Raw genomic sequence first — 18,535 nt, forward strand, 5'->3', positions numbered from 1 at the left:
CAACGATGCGCCATATTGCTATAGCGCATGCTCGTACAACAGAAAATGCTTAACCTTCGTCCAATACTAAAACACTGATTTGTTACACGATTCCCTTCCCTCCCAAGCTTGGTCCCCAAGCTTACTTATCTATAACTTATGCAACAACAACAAATCATAACATGTTATCAAAACAATTCAAAACTAAAATCCAAGTCTTTTCTGACAGTTCAAAATGGCTCTTTCCAAAAGTGTTCAACTGTTCTAGAGTTCAAATCATGGGTCTTGGGCTACCTCATGCTTCACTGGGCCGCCGACTGACACCTCGTTGATCACCTCGCCAACTGCTAGGCCAGTACCTGGTGGATCTTTAGGTAACGCATCACCGGCTAGAGGATCGACATTCGGGAAGCAATCAACAGGCTCTTTGTCTGACTGGACATTGTTTGACAACCCTGTATCTGTGTCGTCAGCTGCTAGGCTGTTGTCCGGTGGGTCTCCAGCTACTTCTTCATCTATTGGGACAGCCTCTGACGGGTCTTTGGTTGCCTCGTCCACTAGTAGAAGGGTATCTGGTGGATCCCCAGCCGTCTCCTCGTCTGGTAGAATGTCATCTACCGTCCCCCCAAGTGCATCAACATTCGTCGAATCCTCATCTGGTGGAATGGTAACTGAACCACCAACGTCTTGTTCAGGGTGCTTAGTCGCCACCCCATCGCCTCCAGCTGGATTATGAGGATCGTTCTGAAAGAAATGCCCAGCTTCATTGCACTGGTGACAACGTCTGGTCTCTGCTTCCTTCATTTCTGGACGGTCATGTGCGTACAGCATCTTTGGATGAGGACAATTCCAAGAAAAATGTCCTTGTTGGCCACAATCATCACAAGGCCCGTCCTGACGTCTTCCCCGGGAGTGTGGCCCTGTATTGCCAAACTGCGACGTACTTGCTACTTGGCGGGTCAGTGCTTCCAATCTGGCTGTAAGATCAGTTAGCGCCTTCTCCATCTTCTTCACCATTTCGGGTGTATAAGGGCTATCAGGGTGCTGAGGTCGATCGCTACCTGTCAGTACCCGGCTGTGGCTGTGACGGTGAGAGTACCACAACTCTCCCCTCTCTGCTTCCATCTGAAGAAAAGCCTCCGTGTTCAGAGCTGCTTCAATAGCCTCATCTAGGGTATGTGGCTGAGCCCGAAACAAACCTTCTCGGATGGCCGGATTCATTATTGCGTCAAGGAAGTGACCCCGAGCCAGCTTCTCCTGCCCATCGGCACCAAACTCCTGGTAAGCCATTGCTGCCATGTATCTGATACTTTGGCCCAATTCCTGAAGGGTCTCGTTCGGCTTCCTTCGTCGGGAACGTAGTTCTGCCAAGAATACATCAGCTTTTCCTGAAGGTCCGAAGTGATGTATGAGCCTGCTGGTCAATGCACTGTACGTCAGTTCTACCTCACCATTCTTCCCCAGTAGCCTCAACGCTGGCCCACGTAGACTGGCTGCTAGATAATGCGTTGCCTTCCTTTCCGTCCAATTATTGATGATTGCGCATGCTTCGAAATGCTCCAAGTAGTCCAGTATGGGAATTTCCCCGTCAAACCAGTCTGGCAGCATGTTTGGTTCAGTATACGACTCCATTGTCGTTCCGTAATTCCGTCAGCTAAACCAGCTGCAACACCGTCAATGCTACCTCCCGTCGTCCCCAAGCTCCGTCAGCTCGACCAGCTGTGACGCAGTCAGTCTTACTGCCCGTTGTCCCCAAGCTCCTTCAGCTCGACCAGCTGTGACGCCGTCAGTCTCACTGCACGTCGCCCCCAAGCTTTATCAGCTCGACCAGCTGTGACGCCGTCCGACCTACTGCCCTTCGTCGTCCCCCAGCTCCGTCAGCTCTACCAGCTTGTGACGCCGTCAGACCTACTGCCCGTCGTCCCCCAGCTCAACCAGCTGTGACGCCGTCAGTCTTACTGCCTGCCGTCCCCCAGCTCCGTCAGCTATACCAGCTTGTGACGCCGTCAGACTTACTGCCCGTGGTCCCCCAGCTCCGTCAGTGCTACTGCCGTCGTCCCCCAGCTCCGTCAGCTCGACCACTCCAAGCCATCAGCAATCCCACTTCTGACACCATGTGTGACGGACACGATTCGCCACCTTGGCTTGACACGGAATATTTGTCAGGATGCCCCGTGTCGGCCAGGCGCTCTCCGTCCGTTTGGACAAAGTATATGCCCGTAGCTTGATGGCTGGAGTTCTTTCACTGCTCACGTCACAGGGCGTATTAACAATCATGCATCCTTCGACTGCAATCGGTCACCCCAATCGTTGTGCACAGCAACAGTCAATTGAACATCCTTCGAGCAATCAATCAATCAATCACCATGCTTTGTCAACTCCTGTCACTGATTCTCGATCTCAATGTCTGACGTGACTACGGTTTCACTGTTCTAAGAAATCAGACCAATCATGAGTTGCATGTTGAATTCTTTTAATGCGAACCAACCAACATTCAGGGTAAATGTTCAACAAGTACAAGTGTGGACTAGAAGTAAGACTTCAAGTAAAGACTAAGGCCAGCGCCAACTACAAGTAGGCCAGCCTCGGTGAGGCTGGCCTGTATCGGATACAGTGCAGTGGAAAGTCCTAATTACACAATCATGACCATCCTAAAAATTTCCCTATACATAACCGTATAAAAGAACAATTATGTCCTCGTTAGTAAAACAACACTTCAACACAACATTTCTGCTAATCCCATTAAATCTTCACATATAATCTTCAGTATAACCCCTTATTCCTGATTAGATAACTACTATACAAATAATATCCCCAAAAGAAACATGATAATTGCACCAACATGATTGTTATATGTAATTTATGCTCATTTTCCTTCAGTTTGGTAATTGCTAAATCAACGATGCGCCATATTGCTATAGCGCATGCTCGTACAACAGAAAATGCTTAACCTTCGTCCAATACTAAAACACTGATTTGTTACAGTACATAATCTTATGAGAAATAATAAGACAATTTGTATTCATATGCGTTATGATAAACGAACAGACATAGATGTAGATGTAGAACAAAAAAGTAGAAGAGGACACTCTTTTCTTCTAAATTTCAACCTAAAATCTCATCTGCAAAAATTGCAAACAATGATTCAAGGTAATAATAAAAAACAATATTTAATTTTTATATAGCGCTTAATACAAATGTCTCTAAGCGCTTTACAAATATACTATTACCCCCGGTCATTGGATTCAGTGTATACCCTTCTAATATCTCTTGGATCAGCTGGTTTAATAAAAACTGTTAAACATTGCGGTTCCATTTAGGAAAATTAGTTCATACTTTCAAATGCACAAGAGTACAATATAACTATCAGACTGGACATTAGGGAACAGTTCCATTCATTGTGCTGCCAAGAGTACGTGGAATCCGGGTATAGCTTTGGGGAAGATTTTCTTCAATTAATTTGAAATCCTATATGCAATGCCTAGCTTTATATATTCGTCACAGATACAAAAAAGGCTTTAATACCATTCCATATTGGCATGATAACGATAGGCCTTAGGTGAACTGAAAATAGAATCACTTTCCGCTTTCTTGATCTATTTCGTTTTAGAAGTCAGAAATGCATTTTGTTTCATTTGTACAGAATATCGCTAATCCTGTTAGAAGTGTAGATCCTACATTCGACGGAGGCATTGTTCTGAATTCTCATGCTCTCATTTGCATCAATTCCATTTGTTGACCGCATAATTATTTAACCCGAGTCCAATTTCTCAACTCGAGAAAAATAGCGTTTAATGTATTCAAATATTCCCACTCACAGCACTTTAAATTCTGCGTATTGATGTGGAGTAACTCGAAATGTTTCGTGTTTCCGCTTAGTAATTATACAGGAGAGGTTCGATTTGAAACAATGAACGTGTCCAATACATCAGTGCTCGTCATCCGGTAGTATAATGCTCTTTTTTATACAACGAACTCGAAACTTAAATTCTGTTTTTTCTTAAGGGTTTCCTCTTCTGTCTTCTTTGAAGTGATTAACTTGAGATAAGATGTATCTGCTTCTGCATTTCTATCTGCGTGTAAATGAAAAAGAAATTCTCCGAAAAAATAGATGCATGACCAACATGCGAGGAGGGATGAGGCAGGTTGAGTTGGTTTCGAAGCCACCACAAAACGGGACATCACTCGTAGTAGGAAAATTATTATTATACAGGTTTATATAAGTTGTCTTAAGACGCATAACCAATTCATATCATATCACACATCAAGATAGTATCATAATGATAGTAACAGCGAATCCCCGTGCCCCGGGCGCTGTCCATACAGTGTCAGTCTGGTGGCGTTTCGGTTCACGTTGAGATATCTCAAACCGTATGAACACCAAAATATATGTAAGGACGAGGCCTGTAAATATAATATCAGATTATTCAAATTATAGGTGTGTGATGTCATTGTTCAGGGTGTTTCCGTAGCTTCATCCACGAATCGAACGGCGATAGATACGAAAAATAGAAAGAGAAAGAAAATGAATGTAAACATAAAGGAATAGGCCCCACCCACACAAACACCCACACACCCACACACGCACCTCCCCTTATTAATGGTGGCCTTTTTTAAATGCACATTACATTCACCTAGTAAGCCCTCCCCGCCAACCCCCAACCCCCCCCCCCCCCCAACCCCCCCCCCCCCCCCCCTCCCCACACCACAATGCAGTGCCCCTCAATAGTTGGTCCTTCGCTACGCTAATAAGGAGTCTGTAATCCGATGTACCGTCTTGTTCATTCATGCGTAGCGTTACCACACATACACTCACCCCGTATTTCAGCCACATGTTCTAATTTTGGTTTACCAGTATATCAGTTTGCCTCACCAACGTTGACAAACTTTTCATAGGGTATGTACGGAAGCGTTAAAGTGCCATTCTACTTGATGACATGACGAGATATTCCATCTTGTCTTCATATCATGTCGACATGTAAAAATATTTAACTTACCATGTCGACTTCACAAAAAGTCCATGTCGTCATGGCGACATAAATTATCTTGCCAAGTTGACTTCGCATAAAGTTGATGTCGTCATGGCGACATAAATTATCTTACCAAGTCGACTTCCCAAAAACTATCTGTCGTCATGGCGAAATAAATTATCTTGCCGAGTCGACTTCCCAAAAAGTATATGTCGTCATGGCGAAATAAAAATATCTTGCCAAGTCGACTTCGTAAGAAGTACATGTTGTCATGGCGAGATAAAATATGTTACCGAGTCGACTTATTAACAGTAGATGTCGTCTTGGCGACATAAATGATCACGTGGAGTCAGTTTTAAGAAGTCACTAGACCTAGACTAGTCGACTGTGAATGAACTACACGTATGCACGCTGCATGAAATAGTCGTCACACTACATATCTCGCCATGACGACATATACTTTTTGGGAAGTCGACTTGGTGAGATAATTTATGTCGCTATTACGAGATGAACTTTTTTGTGAAGTCGACTTGGCAAGATAATACATGTCGCCATGACGACATGAACGTTTTGTGAAGTCGACTTGGCAAGATAATTTATTTCGCCATGTCGACATTACTTTTTGGGTAGTCGACTTGGTAAGATAATATATGTCGCCATGACGACATGTAATTTTTTAGAAGTCGACTTGGTAAGATAACTTATGTCGCCATGACGACATGAACTTTTTGTGAAGTCGACTTGGCAAGATAATTTATTTCGCCATGTCGACTAATAAAAGTTGATAAGTCAACATGGTAGGTTAAATATCTTTACATGTCGACATGATATATACATTAAGTCGACTTGACAAGATGAAATATCTCGTCATGTCGTCAAGTAGAATGGCACTTTAACGCTTCCGTAGGTATGACTTAAAATTAAACCTAAAATATTATAGCAACGTAGTCTAAATGAAAAAAAAAATATCCCTAAATTCAAATATTGACATGAAAAAGCAAAGGGAAATAGATCATTTTTTGTTAATTTACTCTAAATTTCGTTATAATTATAAACCAGTGTTACCCCCCCCCCCTTCCCCGAGAAGTACAGATCGGTTCCTGCACACTTCAATTAAACAAGAACGACAAAAGATCAATGAATTTTTATAAGAGGATCTCATGAGAATGTTTTCTTTTTGTTGTCATCGATCTATTGAGCTAGGTAGACGAATCGAATAATGAGACCAAATTACTCTAAAAAATCAATGGAAAAACACATCATAAATCTTCATACAACCAATCCTTATTCGCCGTGTTCCCTTTACCCGTACCCCATCGTAAGTCTTGCGATCTCAAGTCATCTTATAGACAAATTAAATCAAAACTAAGACTCCCCGGGCTCTATCAAACGATTAGCCTTAAATAATTCCATTTCGTATAGTAGCGTTTGAGATTCGTTATCAATATTGATATACGATGAAGACAGATTGTATTATACCAATGGGAATGTCAAAAGCTAAATCATTCTGCTGTTTTTCGTTTGTTGCTTCCTTCCAAATTGACGGTCGCGTCAAGAGACTACATGACAACTTCGACTGCATTGGCCTCACCCCCCCCCCCCCCTTCTCCCAGGTGCCATTACCTCCGGAGTGCAACTTCCCAATACAAAGAATAGGGCCTATTATACCGCAAGGGCGCACTGTCGCGACACAAACTTTGTGTACAGAGGTAGGAACACGGAAGGGGTGTACCATGTATCGCATTACGTTTTGATTCATATCTTTTTAGACCGTCAAACTTAGGGCGGTGAGATATGCAGCATATACCACAAGCTGCATACGTCACTATGAAGCAACAATGAAACCAAACCAGAACTAACGACTATGTTCAATCCCTCGTCTCGATAATCAAAGTAAAAGAAATGTATTGAAAATTCTCAAGAACACATATAAGATTCGAATGTGCATCCGCTTACTAGTAGGCAATGTTTTGTTTCGTTTTTGTTTATATTTATTGTTTACTTGATACTGTTTTACTTTATTTTTTTCTCACTAATCACTTTTGATGATTTTCTGCGGATTTGTCTTGGGCAATTCCCTTGTGAATCAATGACATCGTTACCCGATGCGGATGATTTATTTCTCGTTCGACGTCTTTCATTATACATGGCACATCCTCTAGAGAGCCATACATTGACACCCTTTTATAAACAGCATTAAACAAGAGTTGGCGGAGAAAACAGAGTAGATATTTCATACTAAAAAAAGGGTAAAATCAAAGCCGAAAAAAGTCTAACCCACGAATGTGCATTAAACAACTAATTCGAATTTCAAATAAAGTGGTTAGCGTGAGACAGTGATGAATCGGATGCTGGTTTGGGGCGTCTGCTTTTGAAGCAGAATTGCGACAGTGTTACCGTTTGATGCAAATGCTCGATGAATTATGACGAAAATATATCTCAATCTTGTTTGAAAAAGTCTACAGTGATGATTTTCTTGACAGTGGGTTGTGGAATAAAAATGGAAAATCATACAGATTAAATCGACAATAGCCTGGTGTCGATTCTGGCAAGGTCAATCCCTCATACGTAAATGATTGCGAGAATTTTAACTAATCATTCAAACGAATCCAAGTAAACCCGCGCAGGAAATTTGTGACTGCGAACGCACCGAACCCTAAAGTCACAAAATTTTCTTTCTTTTGTTCTATTTTAGGTTGTTTGTTGTTCTTATTCTTGTATTTACTTTCAGCGTAAAACTAAAAAATAACGATATTTTATTTTATCACTACAGGCGTAAGCTTTACAAACCAAACACACAATGGTGACTGACACAACAAGACTCTTGCTACTGGCAGCCATCTTTTCTGTTTTCCTTGCGTGCCTTCCATCGCTCGGCCAGTGCTTCGTGGTCTACGAAGAAGACGTTGATGAAGATAGCGAAAACGACGGCGAATGGAAAAGAGGGTATCCTCGTAATAGCGTGGTCGCTGATCCCGTACTGAGGTCGCCTGTCACGTACAAATCAATGAGTAAATATTTACAGGGACTAGCCTCCAGACGATTCGTAAGAGACCCACGTAAGTAAATCCCTTTCTTCTCCCATGATGAAAACAAAATAAAACAAAACAAGGGCTTTTATTTCATACCACAGCGATATCTATTATGACACCATGAGATTAATGTTAAATCACCACCATTATCGGATTTGTCTCATTTGTTGCAGCTTTAAAGAAGAAAAAAAACGTTGGAAGAACATAAAAAGTGTTACAAATTACAAAAATGATGGACTTTTCTCAAGAAGTACGCTACGAACCCGACTCCCCTACCTTCAAAATGCGAATACGGTCTCTTAAACAGATCAAACGACGTTCCCCTATCCCGACCAAGCCAATGTCAATATTATTGCATGTGATCGGTAATGTGAATGTAATGTCAATAATGTGGAGCTGCCTTCATCTTTATTTCTCAAATCTAGACAGCTGCGGAATATCTGTGCAGATAAATTGTATGCCTGGGCATGCACAGAATCCTTCAAAAGTTGACCAAAAAGCTCACCATCATTAAGTGTTTTGTTTTGTTTTGTTTTCCTTTTCCTTGATGGTTACGTAAATATTACGCAGGTTATTTTGTCTTTACGTGTCTGTCTTTAACAACAGAAAAGTATGTTTCATGATGATATAGCAGGTCATTTACCTCCAGTAGTGTTAGTGGCGTACCTACGGGTTCGCGGGGGAGGGGGCGCGTCGCCCCCATGCCCATCCCCATCGAATGGGGAAAGAGAAAAAGGGGTAAACAGAGAGATGAAAAGAGAGAGGGAGAGAGAGAAAGGGAGAGAGAGTGTGTGTGGGTGTGTATGTGCGTACACATATGTGCGTTGTATGTGCATATGAGAGAGAGAGAGAGAGAGAGAGAGAGAGAGAGACAGTGGTAGAGAGAGAATCACTCTCTCCTCTCTCTCTGCAGCCTTATTTTCTCGCATTTTATACAGCCAGTAGGACCGATGCATCTTGCTTTGCCCCTTTTCAGATGAAAAACGTTTCATAAGAAATGCCCTTGTAGAGATATGAGGGGTGGCGAGGAGGAATGAAACCAAAATCCTAATAAATTGGTAGAAGATAATGGACATGATAAATGGGGTAAAGCAGATAGATGGGCGTGGTCAGTGGCGACATAATCATTAATGGACAACAAAATCCCTAACCCGCAACGAAATCAGAGTTTCAGAAAGACTATCGTTGTTAGTTAGAGGGATAAATAGGGAAATAGAGAGGGAGCACGGTAACACGTGAATGATTGTGAGAGACATGTGAAAAGGGAGTAGTAGTGAGAGGAGGAGGGAAGGGGGAAAGAAGTAGAGTGGAGCGGCTTCTGACCTTAGAAGTAAGATACTTCAGATTTCAATATCCGGAGAAGCTGAAGTGGGCGACAAACATTTTGTCATGTTATTACTAGTTTCCGAATAACGTGACAAGACGTCGTCTTAAATAGGTCTCTAGTTTCAGTTTCCGCTCTCCCGGCGCCGAGAGCCACAAACATTATTACAAAATGGGTCTTTTATTATAATTTTCGTGTCAAATAAAATCGAAATATTCTTAAGAGCTACGGCCAGCTCATTTACAATGATCTGAAAATATCGTTTCATGTAATATTACTTTACGATCCAGTGTTGACCAGCTTTTCAATTTGTTAGCTTAATCGCTGAAAGCTGTTACCGTAACAAGTGTGTCTAAATAATATACAGACATCATATAAGGCATGATAATCACATATCACTGTATTGTTGTCATCTTGGGAATATATCCGCTTCGCTTGAACAGACTTACGAGATCGTGCGAACATTAATAGCCAGCAATGCATATAACACTTACATGAAAACATTATTAGAAAGACCTTCTTAAGGGAAAAAGAGTCGGGTAAATAATTGTGCAATCCCAAATTACTTAGCAATGTCCAAATTATTTGATGCACTTTTTATTTTCTTACTATTTTTGTTTTGTTTAAGTTTCCCTGCAAATTTAATCAAATTCATTTCATGTTTATCAACGAGAACTGTTCATTATGTTGGCTCTTTATCCTGTTTTTCCGGTAGTATTTTTTGTAGAAATGAAGATTCTGATATCGCAAGAGAAGCCATAGAATCACGAATGAATCGGAAGAAGTCGTCATCATATCCAACTTGTTATCTTTTCCCCATAATTATAATCACTACTTACTTTTACCGGTAAATGCTTAATTGAAGTCTTACCATCATGAGAGATTCGGATTAGAATTAGAGAGCTTCACATAATATTAAGATACAACATAATAATGTTTAAAAGGACATTTTATAAAACCTCACTCTTTCGGTAATAAAAAAAGTGCATGACATCTCTTCGATAGGTGAATAGGTCAGGTAAGGTCACCAGTAGAACCGACCCAAAACCACTTTATTGGAAAATGCTTCAACAGAAAGCATCGGCAATGACGACAATAATATTCTGGTGGCCTATCCATCCATTATATACGCCCCTCTCTGGACTGCTTGAAGGCCCAGACAAAAATAAGACAATATACAGTGGGTATACGGAACGCCAGAGCTGTCGTAAAGATCAGTGGTCCTGGATACTTTACACCCCCCCCCCCCCCCCCCCCTTCTCCCCGTTCGTAAACGATTCCGCCTTCTGTTTGCTAGTTTCTGGATACACCACTGGTTTTATCATTTAACGTATTTAACAAGGAATTACCAGGAAAGGCATATTCTACACGAGAATTAATCTGTTCTTAATGTTAATATTTATCTTCATAAATAAGTGACGGAGATGCAAAAAAAAAATATATTTAGTATCTCACGTCATCTGTATAATAATAACTTTTCGTTTCCCGCTTTTTTTATTATCTTTTTTTAATTTTCATTTCTTCATTATCCTCATCTACAGTATCTATTATTTTGATCAAAATCGCAAAGTGTATTTTAAATACACATTTGGATCTTGTCTATATGTAAAAATAAAAAAAGAAGAAGAAAAAAGAACAGAGCTGTTTACTATAATACCTAACTATCCTACTTCTGCCACACATCTATAGTTAGAGTGCACTGCAGGGAGTCATCTCCTTCCGCCATTATGGGGCTAAGCCTTTACCTTTCGTATCCTCTGCTGTGCCATATGCTACAAGTGGAGACTTGATGCTGTCAGGACTTATCCCAAACCCAGTGTGATGAGAACTTGCTTTGATGGGGATACGTGAGCACCCAGCTTAATTAAAGTTTTACATTTTCTGACCCGTGCCTCGTCCCTGTGAGCTTTCGGGAGAGACATCAATATTGAATGGCTTTGGTCCCTCTGGTTCTGCCTAACTTGATCACCTCCAATCCTTGTCAAACTGAAGGCTAGTCCTTGACAAGAAGAAGAGTGAATCCTCTTGGGTTAAGGACATCGGGGTTTTTTTTCGTAAAGGACGGTGCGTCGGTCTTAATGAAAGTAGTGGAAACCTTCAGAGATTGGTACTTTTTAATAGTATTTATGATTTTAAGGGGCCCTTAACACATTACATTGGATTAAAGTAACACAATGTGTAGGGATATGGTGTTCATTATGATGTTAAAGACAGGAGAAAATAATTCGGTATAATAAAACATCGTCGAATACGATTTCACCGCTATGTTACGTTACGATTGATAACTTTGTCATCTTTATTTTTATATATTTAGAACAATACAGTAGGAACTATTGAAGCTTTAGTAATTGTTTTATCTTTTTTCTTCGTCCTTGTATTAAGGCTATTTTTTTTTAATGACCCAAAGTGCTTTATGATGTCTCTTATAATGATTCCATATTATCCATAATCGTATTCTCCTTCTTCATTTTTACATCACTGGTAATTTATTTATCTCACTGGTATTTCATTTATCCCACTGATAATTATTTTATTTTAAAATATAACTTTTATTTACACCTTAACCATAGACACCTTAGATAAGGAGTGTGGCCGGGAGGATGATGTGCGAGAAATTACTTATTTCATCACCAGTTTTCTGTCATTGCCAAATTTCTCCACCCCCCCCCTTGTTTTTTTCACTGAACGATCAACATTCTACCACACGCCAACCCTCCATAACTAATTCACTCTGCGTCCCTTTCTTCAACACCAGAGACCAAAGGGATTCATTACACCCCTCAGAGATCCTCAACAAAGCTTAGCATGCAATAACCCACAAATGTCATGACTGTCACACGGGCTATCTCAGAGGTTTGCTAACCCAAACAGAATTCCAGATCTTCCAAATATAATCCCTGTGGAGGATATAGTGTGTGTGTGTGTGTGGGGGGGGGGGCATTGGGGGCACGTGCCTCCCCCAGCAATACTAAGTATGTCATACGATGTACGCATTAGTACAAATCCAGTTATGTTAGACCCCGAAATGCATTTATATGAACATTGTTACGAATATGCAAATGAGATGATTCAGGATATGCTAATATGAGTTAATTGCCCGGACCCAACAACATAATAATATTCTTTGTTTGTCAGATAATTTGTTGTGCCCCCCCCCTCCATTAGAGAATCCTTGATGTACCACCGCAATCGTTATCTTTATAATCCTGAAAACATCATTATAATATGATCTGATAACACAATATCATCTTCATAGACAATAATCTCCAACGGAATGAATTGTTTTTGGAAAGTGAGAAAGTTGTCTCATTTCTCTTGGGTCATCTTCAACACCTTCACTGTTCGTTTCAATCATTCTTATTTCACTCAACACGTTTGCTGTTTTAGTTAATACACACTCTGTCCATCGTTTCTGAATACGTAATATTACCTCTCTCTCTCTCTCTCTCTCTCTCTCTCTCTCTCTCTTCATTCGTTAATCGTGCAACCCCTTCTAAGCCCCGTATTGCTTGTCTTACCTCATTCCCCGCTCTTTTTATCCAGTCAGTATCCATCCTCTTCCCCCTTCTGTTAGTTATTACCCCCCCCCTCCCCAATCCCTCCCCTTCTCCGTCTCTCTCTTTCTCTCTCTGTCTCTGTCTCTCTGTGTCTCTGTCTTTTTTTCTATATCTCTGTCTATCTCTCTCTCTGACTCTCTCTGGAAACGTATTGGTACGACGTCAGGATGTTATAAAATGATGCAGATTCTAGAAGATAGCGAGATAATTTGGCTCTTCGGTCACATTAAATTAAATCTAAAAGTAAATCAAACTATCTGTAAACGGTCTGTGAAACCTTACGATGGTTTGAGATCTTCTTAAACAAATTTGTAATTTAAATTCAATCCGTCACATTGCATGTCTGTCCTATCGGGATCCAAAATGCATGAATTTCTACGTGTTATACTACATAAAGAGCTGAAAACGGTATCTTGTGACATCGTCACATCTATGAGTATGAGAAGGGACTGAAGCCGTTCCAAAGCTAAAAATCAATTTTAATTTAGATTTCCTGACAAATTTATATTCCAAATAAGCAGACAGGGCAGTGAACTGACGTTCCATTGCTACTTCCATTCCATGTCTGAAACTTTTTACACGTAAATCATTGGGATTTCAGCAAAATTTAACTATGCGCCCCGTTACCCGGGGCAACGGGCATCTTTCTCATTAACTATTGACCGTTAGGCGAGCTTGGCTAAAATCACGACTCAAATCTCGACCAATTACATGTTCATGACTAGATTTATTCAACATACTAAAGAGAGGGATATAATAATTATTATATTACTGAAGGAAACATAAACAAGAGTCATGATCTGTGTACCTATAGAGCCTTGAACTCGGTCAAACCACTTCATATTCGCATACAGGGAAATTAAGTACTGCTTGATTAGCGTGAGATTCGGAAAGAAATGTCCGACATACGAAAGAAAGTCAATATCAGATTAAAATCCGAAGAGTGCTCTTATACAGCCTCATAACGGAAGGCATTAACAGGCAGGTAGAAAATAACACCAAACATTTACATGGGTGTAGTTGTGTGTAATATAGTTCGTGGTTGCATGAACTAATGTAATTCAAGGTATAATGTAAGATATTTAAAATTAGTAGAAACGTCAAATCGTTAGAGGGTCTCACGTCATATCGTTATGGGCACCCTCTTTAATATCCGCTCAGTTAAAATGAAAATTAATGGGCTTTTATTGCTTTACATGTGCTAACCCTTAATTAGACTCTCCTATCAGCACGACCACAGAACAACCAAAATATTTTCAATTTCATTTATTTCCACAGATTCATAAGAGACAATATAAATTACAATCAAATATAAAAACATTGAAACAAAAGATGAACCTGCAGAGGGGGTAATAACAAACCACAGAGGTTTATCGTCCCCGTCCCTCGATCCTAGCCGACTATCACTCCGGACGGTTATCCCTGGATAAGTACTTCTTAGGACATACGGCTATTCCTGCAAGGATGAATATGAACTATCTTCCCATTTTGCGTGTGTCTGTCAATTTGAAACGGAAGTAGGGAAACAGTCGAATGAAATATATCTTGAATTTATGCAATTATAATCACTTTGCTGTAACCATGATAATGTTCAGCATTTGAAATATATGTATTCAAATATCTAATTTCCAGAGAAAATTGTATGTACTTTTTTCTGGATATTAGAAGTGGCATCATTTTGCAAGAGACACAAACAAATAAATAAACGTACTTTTTGAGCTGATTTTGTTTGACAGAGAAAGCGAAATGATCAGCTAAGAGGCGAAAAGAATATTTATATATTTGTTATTGAAGGGTCTTGGATTATGTTGGGATCTATATCATCAAGGCCCACACGTGGAGACATGTCAGGCTGGCTAATTCATGAGTCATCCTATAGAGATTTTAATCTTTTAACATTTAAATGTTTATTATGGATTTTGAGAAAATTATTTAACCTGATTATTCTGCAGCAAAAACCAAACCCTTTTTTTTTTTTTTTATAGATTTGTCTTCCTCTTTACTGCTTTTTTTTTTTATTATTCGGTTCTCTCCCTTTCTCTCTGCTCTCTCCTCTCGCTTTCTCTCTCTCTCTCTCTCTCTCTCCTCTTTCTCTCCCTTTCTCTAATTATGTGTATTCATATGCCCTTCACTGTCCTGATCTGTCAAACTGTACATTAGAGGCTTTTAAAACAATGTCATTTATCTGTTAGTTTGTTCTCACAGTGTTAATCAGATATCTTGTGATATTTCCAATAACATTGTACTCCCTATATTATGTCTGTCTTTGTTCTCTTTCTCCCAACTTTCTATATAATTATATATCTGATCATCTCCTAATCTTCCCTACTTTTAATTCATTACAATTATTTCATTATGAATGCATAATACCTGAAAAGATAATTATCAATTTTACAAACATGATATTCACTATTATGTTCCTATGCATCATTGTATTTCATATGCCTCTATACTCTATTTTCCCTCTTCCCCCTTCTTTTTTTCTTATCTGTACGAATTCGAATAACCAGAATGTATATTGTAATGTGTATTACATTGTGTTTTTTACTTTGTAAATTCCATGTAATGCAGCCCTTGGGCTGCTGCCATGTGTATTCAAGTTTTGTTTTACACCATTAATATTTCAATTCAACTCTCTCTCTCTCTCTCTCTCTCTCTCTCTCTCTTTCTCCCTCCCTTCATCCCCCTTCTCCCCTCTCTCTTCTCTTCTCTTTTCTTCTTCTCGTCCGTTTTCCGACCCCCCCCCCCCTCCCCCCCCTCTCTCTCTCTCTCTCTCTCATTCTCTCTGTTTATCTTTCTCTGTAATATTCTATTTCCACCTGTTCTCAAACCCATCTTGTCTATTTCTTGCCCTTTCTATTCTTCCAATATATTCAGAAATGGACAAGAGGCAAGTAAATGTTGGTCTTCGTCTAGTCTCTATGGATGCGATACGTAATCACATAAACCAATTAGCTGACTCAAGAAGCCGACAGAAACTTCGTCACAATCAGAATCTCATGGACCGCGTAGGCAGGAGGAGATAGTGGTTTAATTTAACAAAATGTTAAAAGGTAGTTAGACGAAGGAAAATATTAGAAATGAAAGGATAACAAAAGAGTGTGGTTTCTACAAAAAAATGAGAAGTAGGAGAAAGAAAAGGAGAAAAAGAAGATGAAGAATGGAGAAATAGGAAAAAGAAAAAAGAGGAAAATAATTGGAGAAAGAAAATAGAAGAATGAGGAGAAGGAGCAAACGCAAAATGAGAAAGGAAACCAATAAAATAAGCAAACTGGAGATATACAAGGCGGTATGGGCTGAAGTGTAGTTTATCAAGTTTAATGAATATTAATTTTACCGTAACGAATTGCACTGATTATTATCCGAATGATGAGGAAGAATCACATTGAATATCCTCATTCATCCTGGGGAGGGGAGGTGAGGGGAGGGGAAGGGGGGGGGGTAGTAATGGTGAATTCGGCACGAGGGCCGGTTGGTAAAAATGACAGCCATCACAATGTTTACGCATAATTTAAGCCCCAAACAGTCCCTGTTAATTCTGAATGAATGCGCATGTTATTCTTTCAAATTTTTTGTCAATGTAAATGATTTACTTTTCTTTTTTTAGTTCAACGACGAAAAAAACAAAAGTTGATTTGGCAACATCATCATGAGAACAATACATGTATTTGGTATTGATAGCGTGTCATTGTTCCCCTTTTTAATATTCTTTATCTTGCTTCGGACCTTTTTACTTATTCATGTAACTATGTTAATGCCTTATTATGCGCATGAGCAGACAACTGAATTGTAAAGGGTTAATTTTTTTTAATTAAAACTTACGACCGTCATTTTTTAGGTAGTTTATCATTTATTTTGTATTCAGACTATTGCTATACTGTTGTGTTGTGAAGTGCAGGAAGATAACGTTTTATAATTTAATATTTTTTAACTTAATCTTTTTTTTCCTTATATACCATTATATATCTTAGGAAACATCACACATCGGTGCTTGGCAGAAGCAGTGTGGAGGAATAGCATCAGTCTTTTCTCAACATCAGATGGGACATCAGATAGGATGAGCTGTTATAGTTTTAGATTAGAGTAGAACCCGATTCAAGATCCAATCCTTCATCTTCCTTTAAGCTGTGTAACAACAGTCACCTTATTCGTAGCTCCGAATTATTATGACCCTTGCCGTAATTCCAAAACATTAACATTAACAAAAAAATTAAAAACATTTTAGCGCTACATTTAGATAGAGAATACCGCTTAGTTGCTTTTATGTCCGTATATATTATGTATAGTTTCTGCACCAATGATGAAGAGTGCAGACCACCCCCCCCCCCCAATTAAAATTCCCTAACGACGCACCAGAATTTAGGTCTGGTAGAGCCTTCAAAGGATCTACAGTAGACAGACTAAAGAAAGTAGAGCAAAATTTCATCTTTTTTCATGTATATTCCTGATTTTGCATACCTTATTCCTCGTGTCTAGATAATATACTGGAATCTATTTAGGGACAGATCAGTTAATCAATTCGAATCCAATATTATTGTTCTGAGGCTTAAGGCATGTTTTGTTGTTCAGTGATCACTTTCTAGCTTACATTTTAGGATGTATGCATGTATAAACAAATTCGTCACTTTGTTGGTATGAACACCTTCTTTTATCTTTCTGTAGATCATCATTGTCTCCCTAAATAGGGGCAATGCCCGGCATTAGTTTTAACATTAGGAAGTATATTTGATGTTGTTAATGTAGAGCAAAATAAAGACTAGAATGGCAAAAACATATATATTTTTTCTAAGCTATTAACGTTGGGCATATGTTTAAAGGCATTTTGTTACGTGTGTTTAATTGTGCTATAGTATTTCATTTTAGTTTTCAATATTTAAGATTGCCTATTATCATACCTTGTAATATTGGAGAAATGTACTTGTAAACCACCAAATATACTAGCAGAGGTTAAGGGCGTGTGAAGTATGTATGTAAATAATAAAAGAAGAGAAAAAAACACAACTAGCACGGAGCTTTATGCAAGGTTCAGATATGAATGGTGCTTTATAAGGAATTATGAAACTCTGCATAAATCCAGAATTGCATTTATTGTTCATCCATCAAGCGGAATGTAGAAACTTGAAATTGGAATATTTCTGTTTGAACGTCTGCCGAAGTACAGATAGAACATTTGTGACAATGCAATGCATTTGAAATAGATGGATTGAGGGCGTGTACTTAGAACAGAAATCGCCACTTTGCAGATTAGCGTACCGTTACACTTTACACTTGATATCATTTTTAAACCAAATAAAATAAAGATGATTATTTTCTAGGCATTCAGACCAGTAAACGAGCAATTTATTGTATGATATGAACACAAATGCTAATTATTTATCATGATTATTTGAAGGATTAAAATTATTTTATTTGATATATCATTTCTGTCAGCTGTTGTTATATAATGAATGTGAATATTAAAGTGATACAATAAATGATATGAAATAAGATTAGACGATCTGCCTATGCGCTTTATTTAATTATGATCAAGATTGAGAAAGTTTCATATAATTATTGCATCATAAATTAGGAGCCAGCAAATAGCAGAACATGGCAAATGAATATTAAAATGATAAATGATTTACTATTTTGATTGCAAATAACTCAAAAGTTTGATCTGGTAAAAGATTTACA

The 18,535-nt window shown here is 39.1% G+C and overlaps 1 protein-coding gene across 1 annotated transcript in view; it reads left to right on the forward strand.

Moving 5' to 3' along the window:
* Nucleotides 1-18,078, forward strand: part of LOC105437599 — a 37,919-nt gene extending 19,841 nt beyond the window's left edge. Inside the window, exons 2-4 of the mRNA XM_011664656.2 lie at nucleotides 7,723-8,008; nucleotides 15,740-15,752; nucleotides 16,834-18,078. Coding sequence (XP_011662958.1) covers nucleotides 7,750-8,008; nucleotides 15,740-15,752; nucleotides 16,834-16,879 — 318 coding nt within the window. The 5' untranslated portion in view covers nucleotides 7,723-7,749 and the 3' untranslated portion in view covers nucleotides 16,880-18,078. The remainder of the gene's footprint in view (nucleotides 1-7,722; nucleotides 8,009-15,739; nucleotides 15,753-16,833) is intronic.
* Nucleotides 18,079-18,535: the final 457 nt, after the last annotated feature.

Source organism: Strongylocentrotus purpuratus, unplaced genomic scaffold (assembly GCF_000002235.5).
Source record: "Strongylocentrotus purpuratus isolate Spur 01 unplaced genomic scaffold, Spur_5.0 spur5_scaffold_7, whole genome shotgun sequence".
NCBI classification, from domain to species: Eukaryota; Metazoa; Echinodermata; class Echinoidea; order Camarodonta; family Strongylocentrotidae; genus Strongylocentrotus; species Strongylocentrotus purpuratus.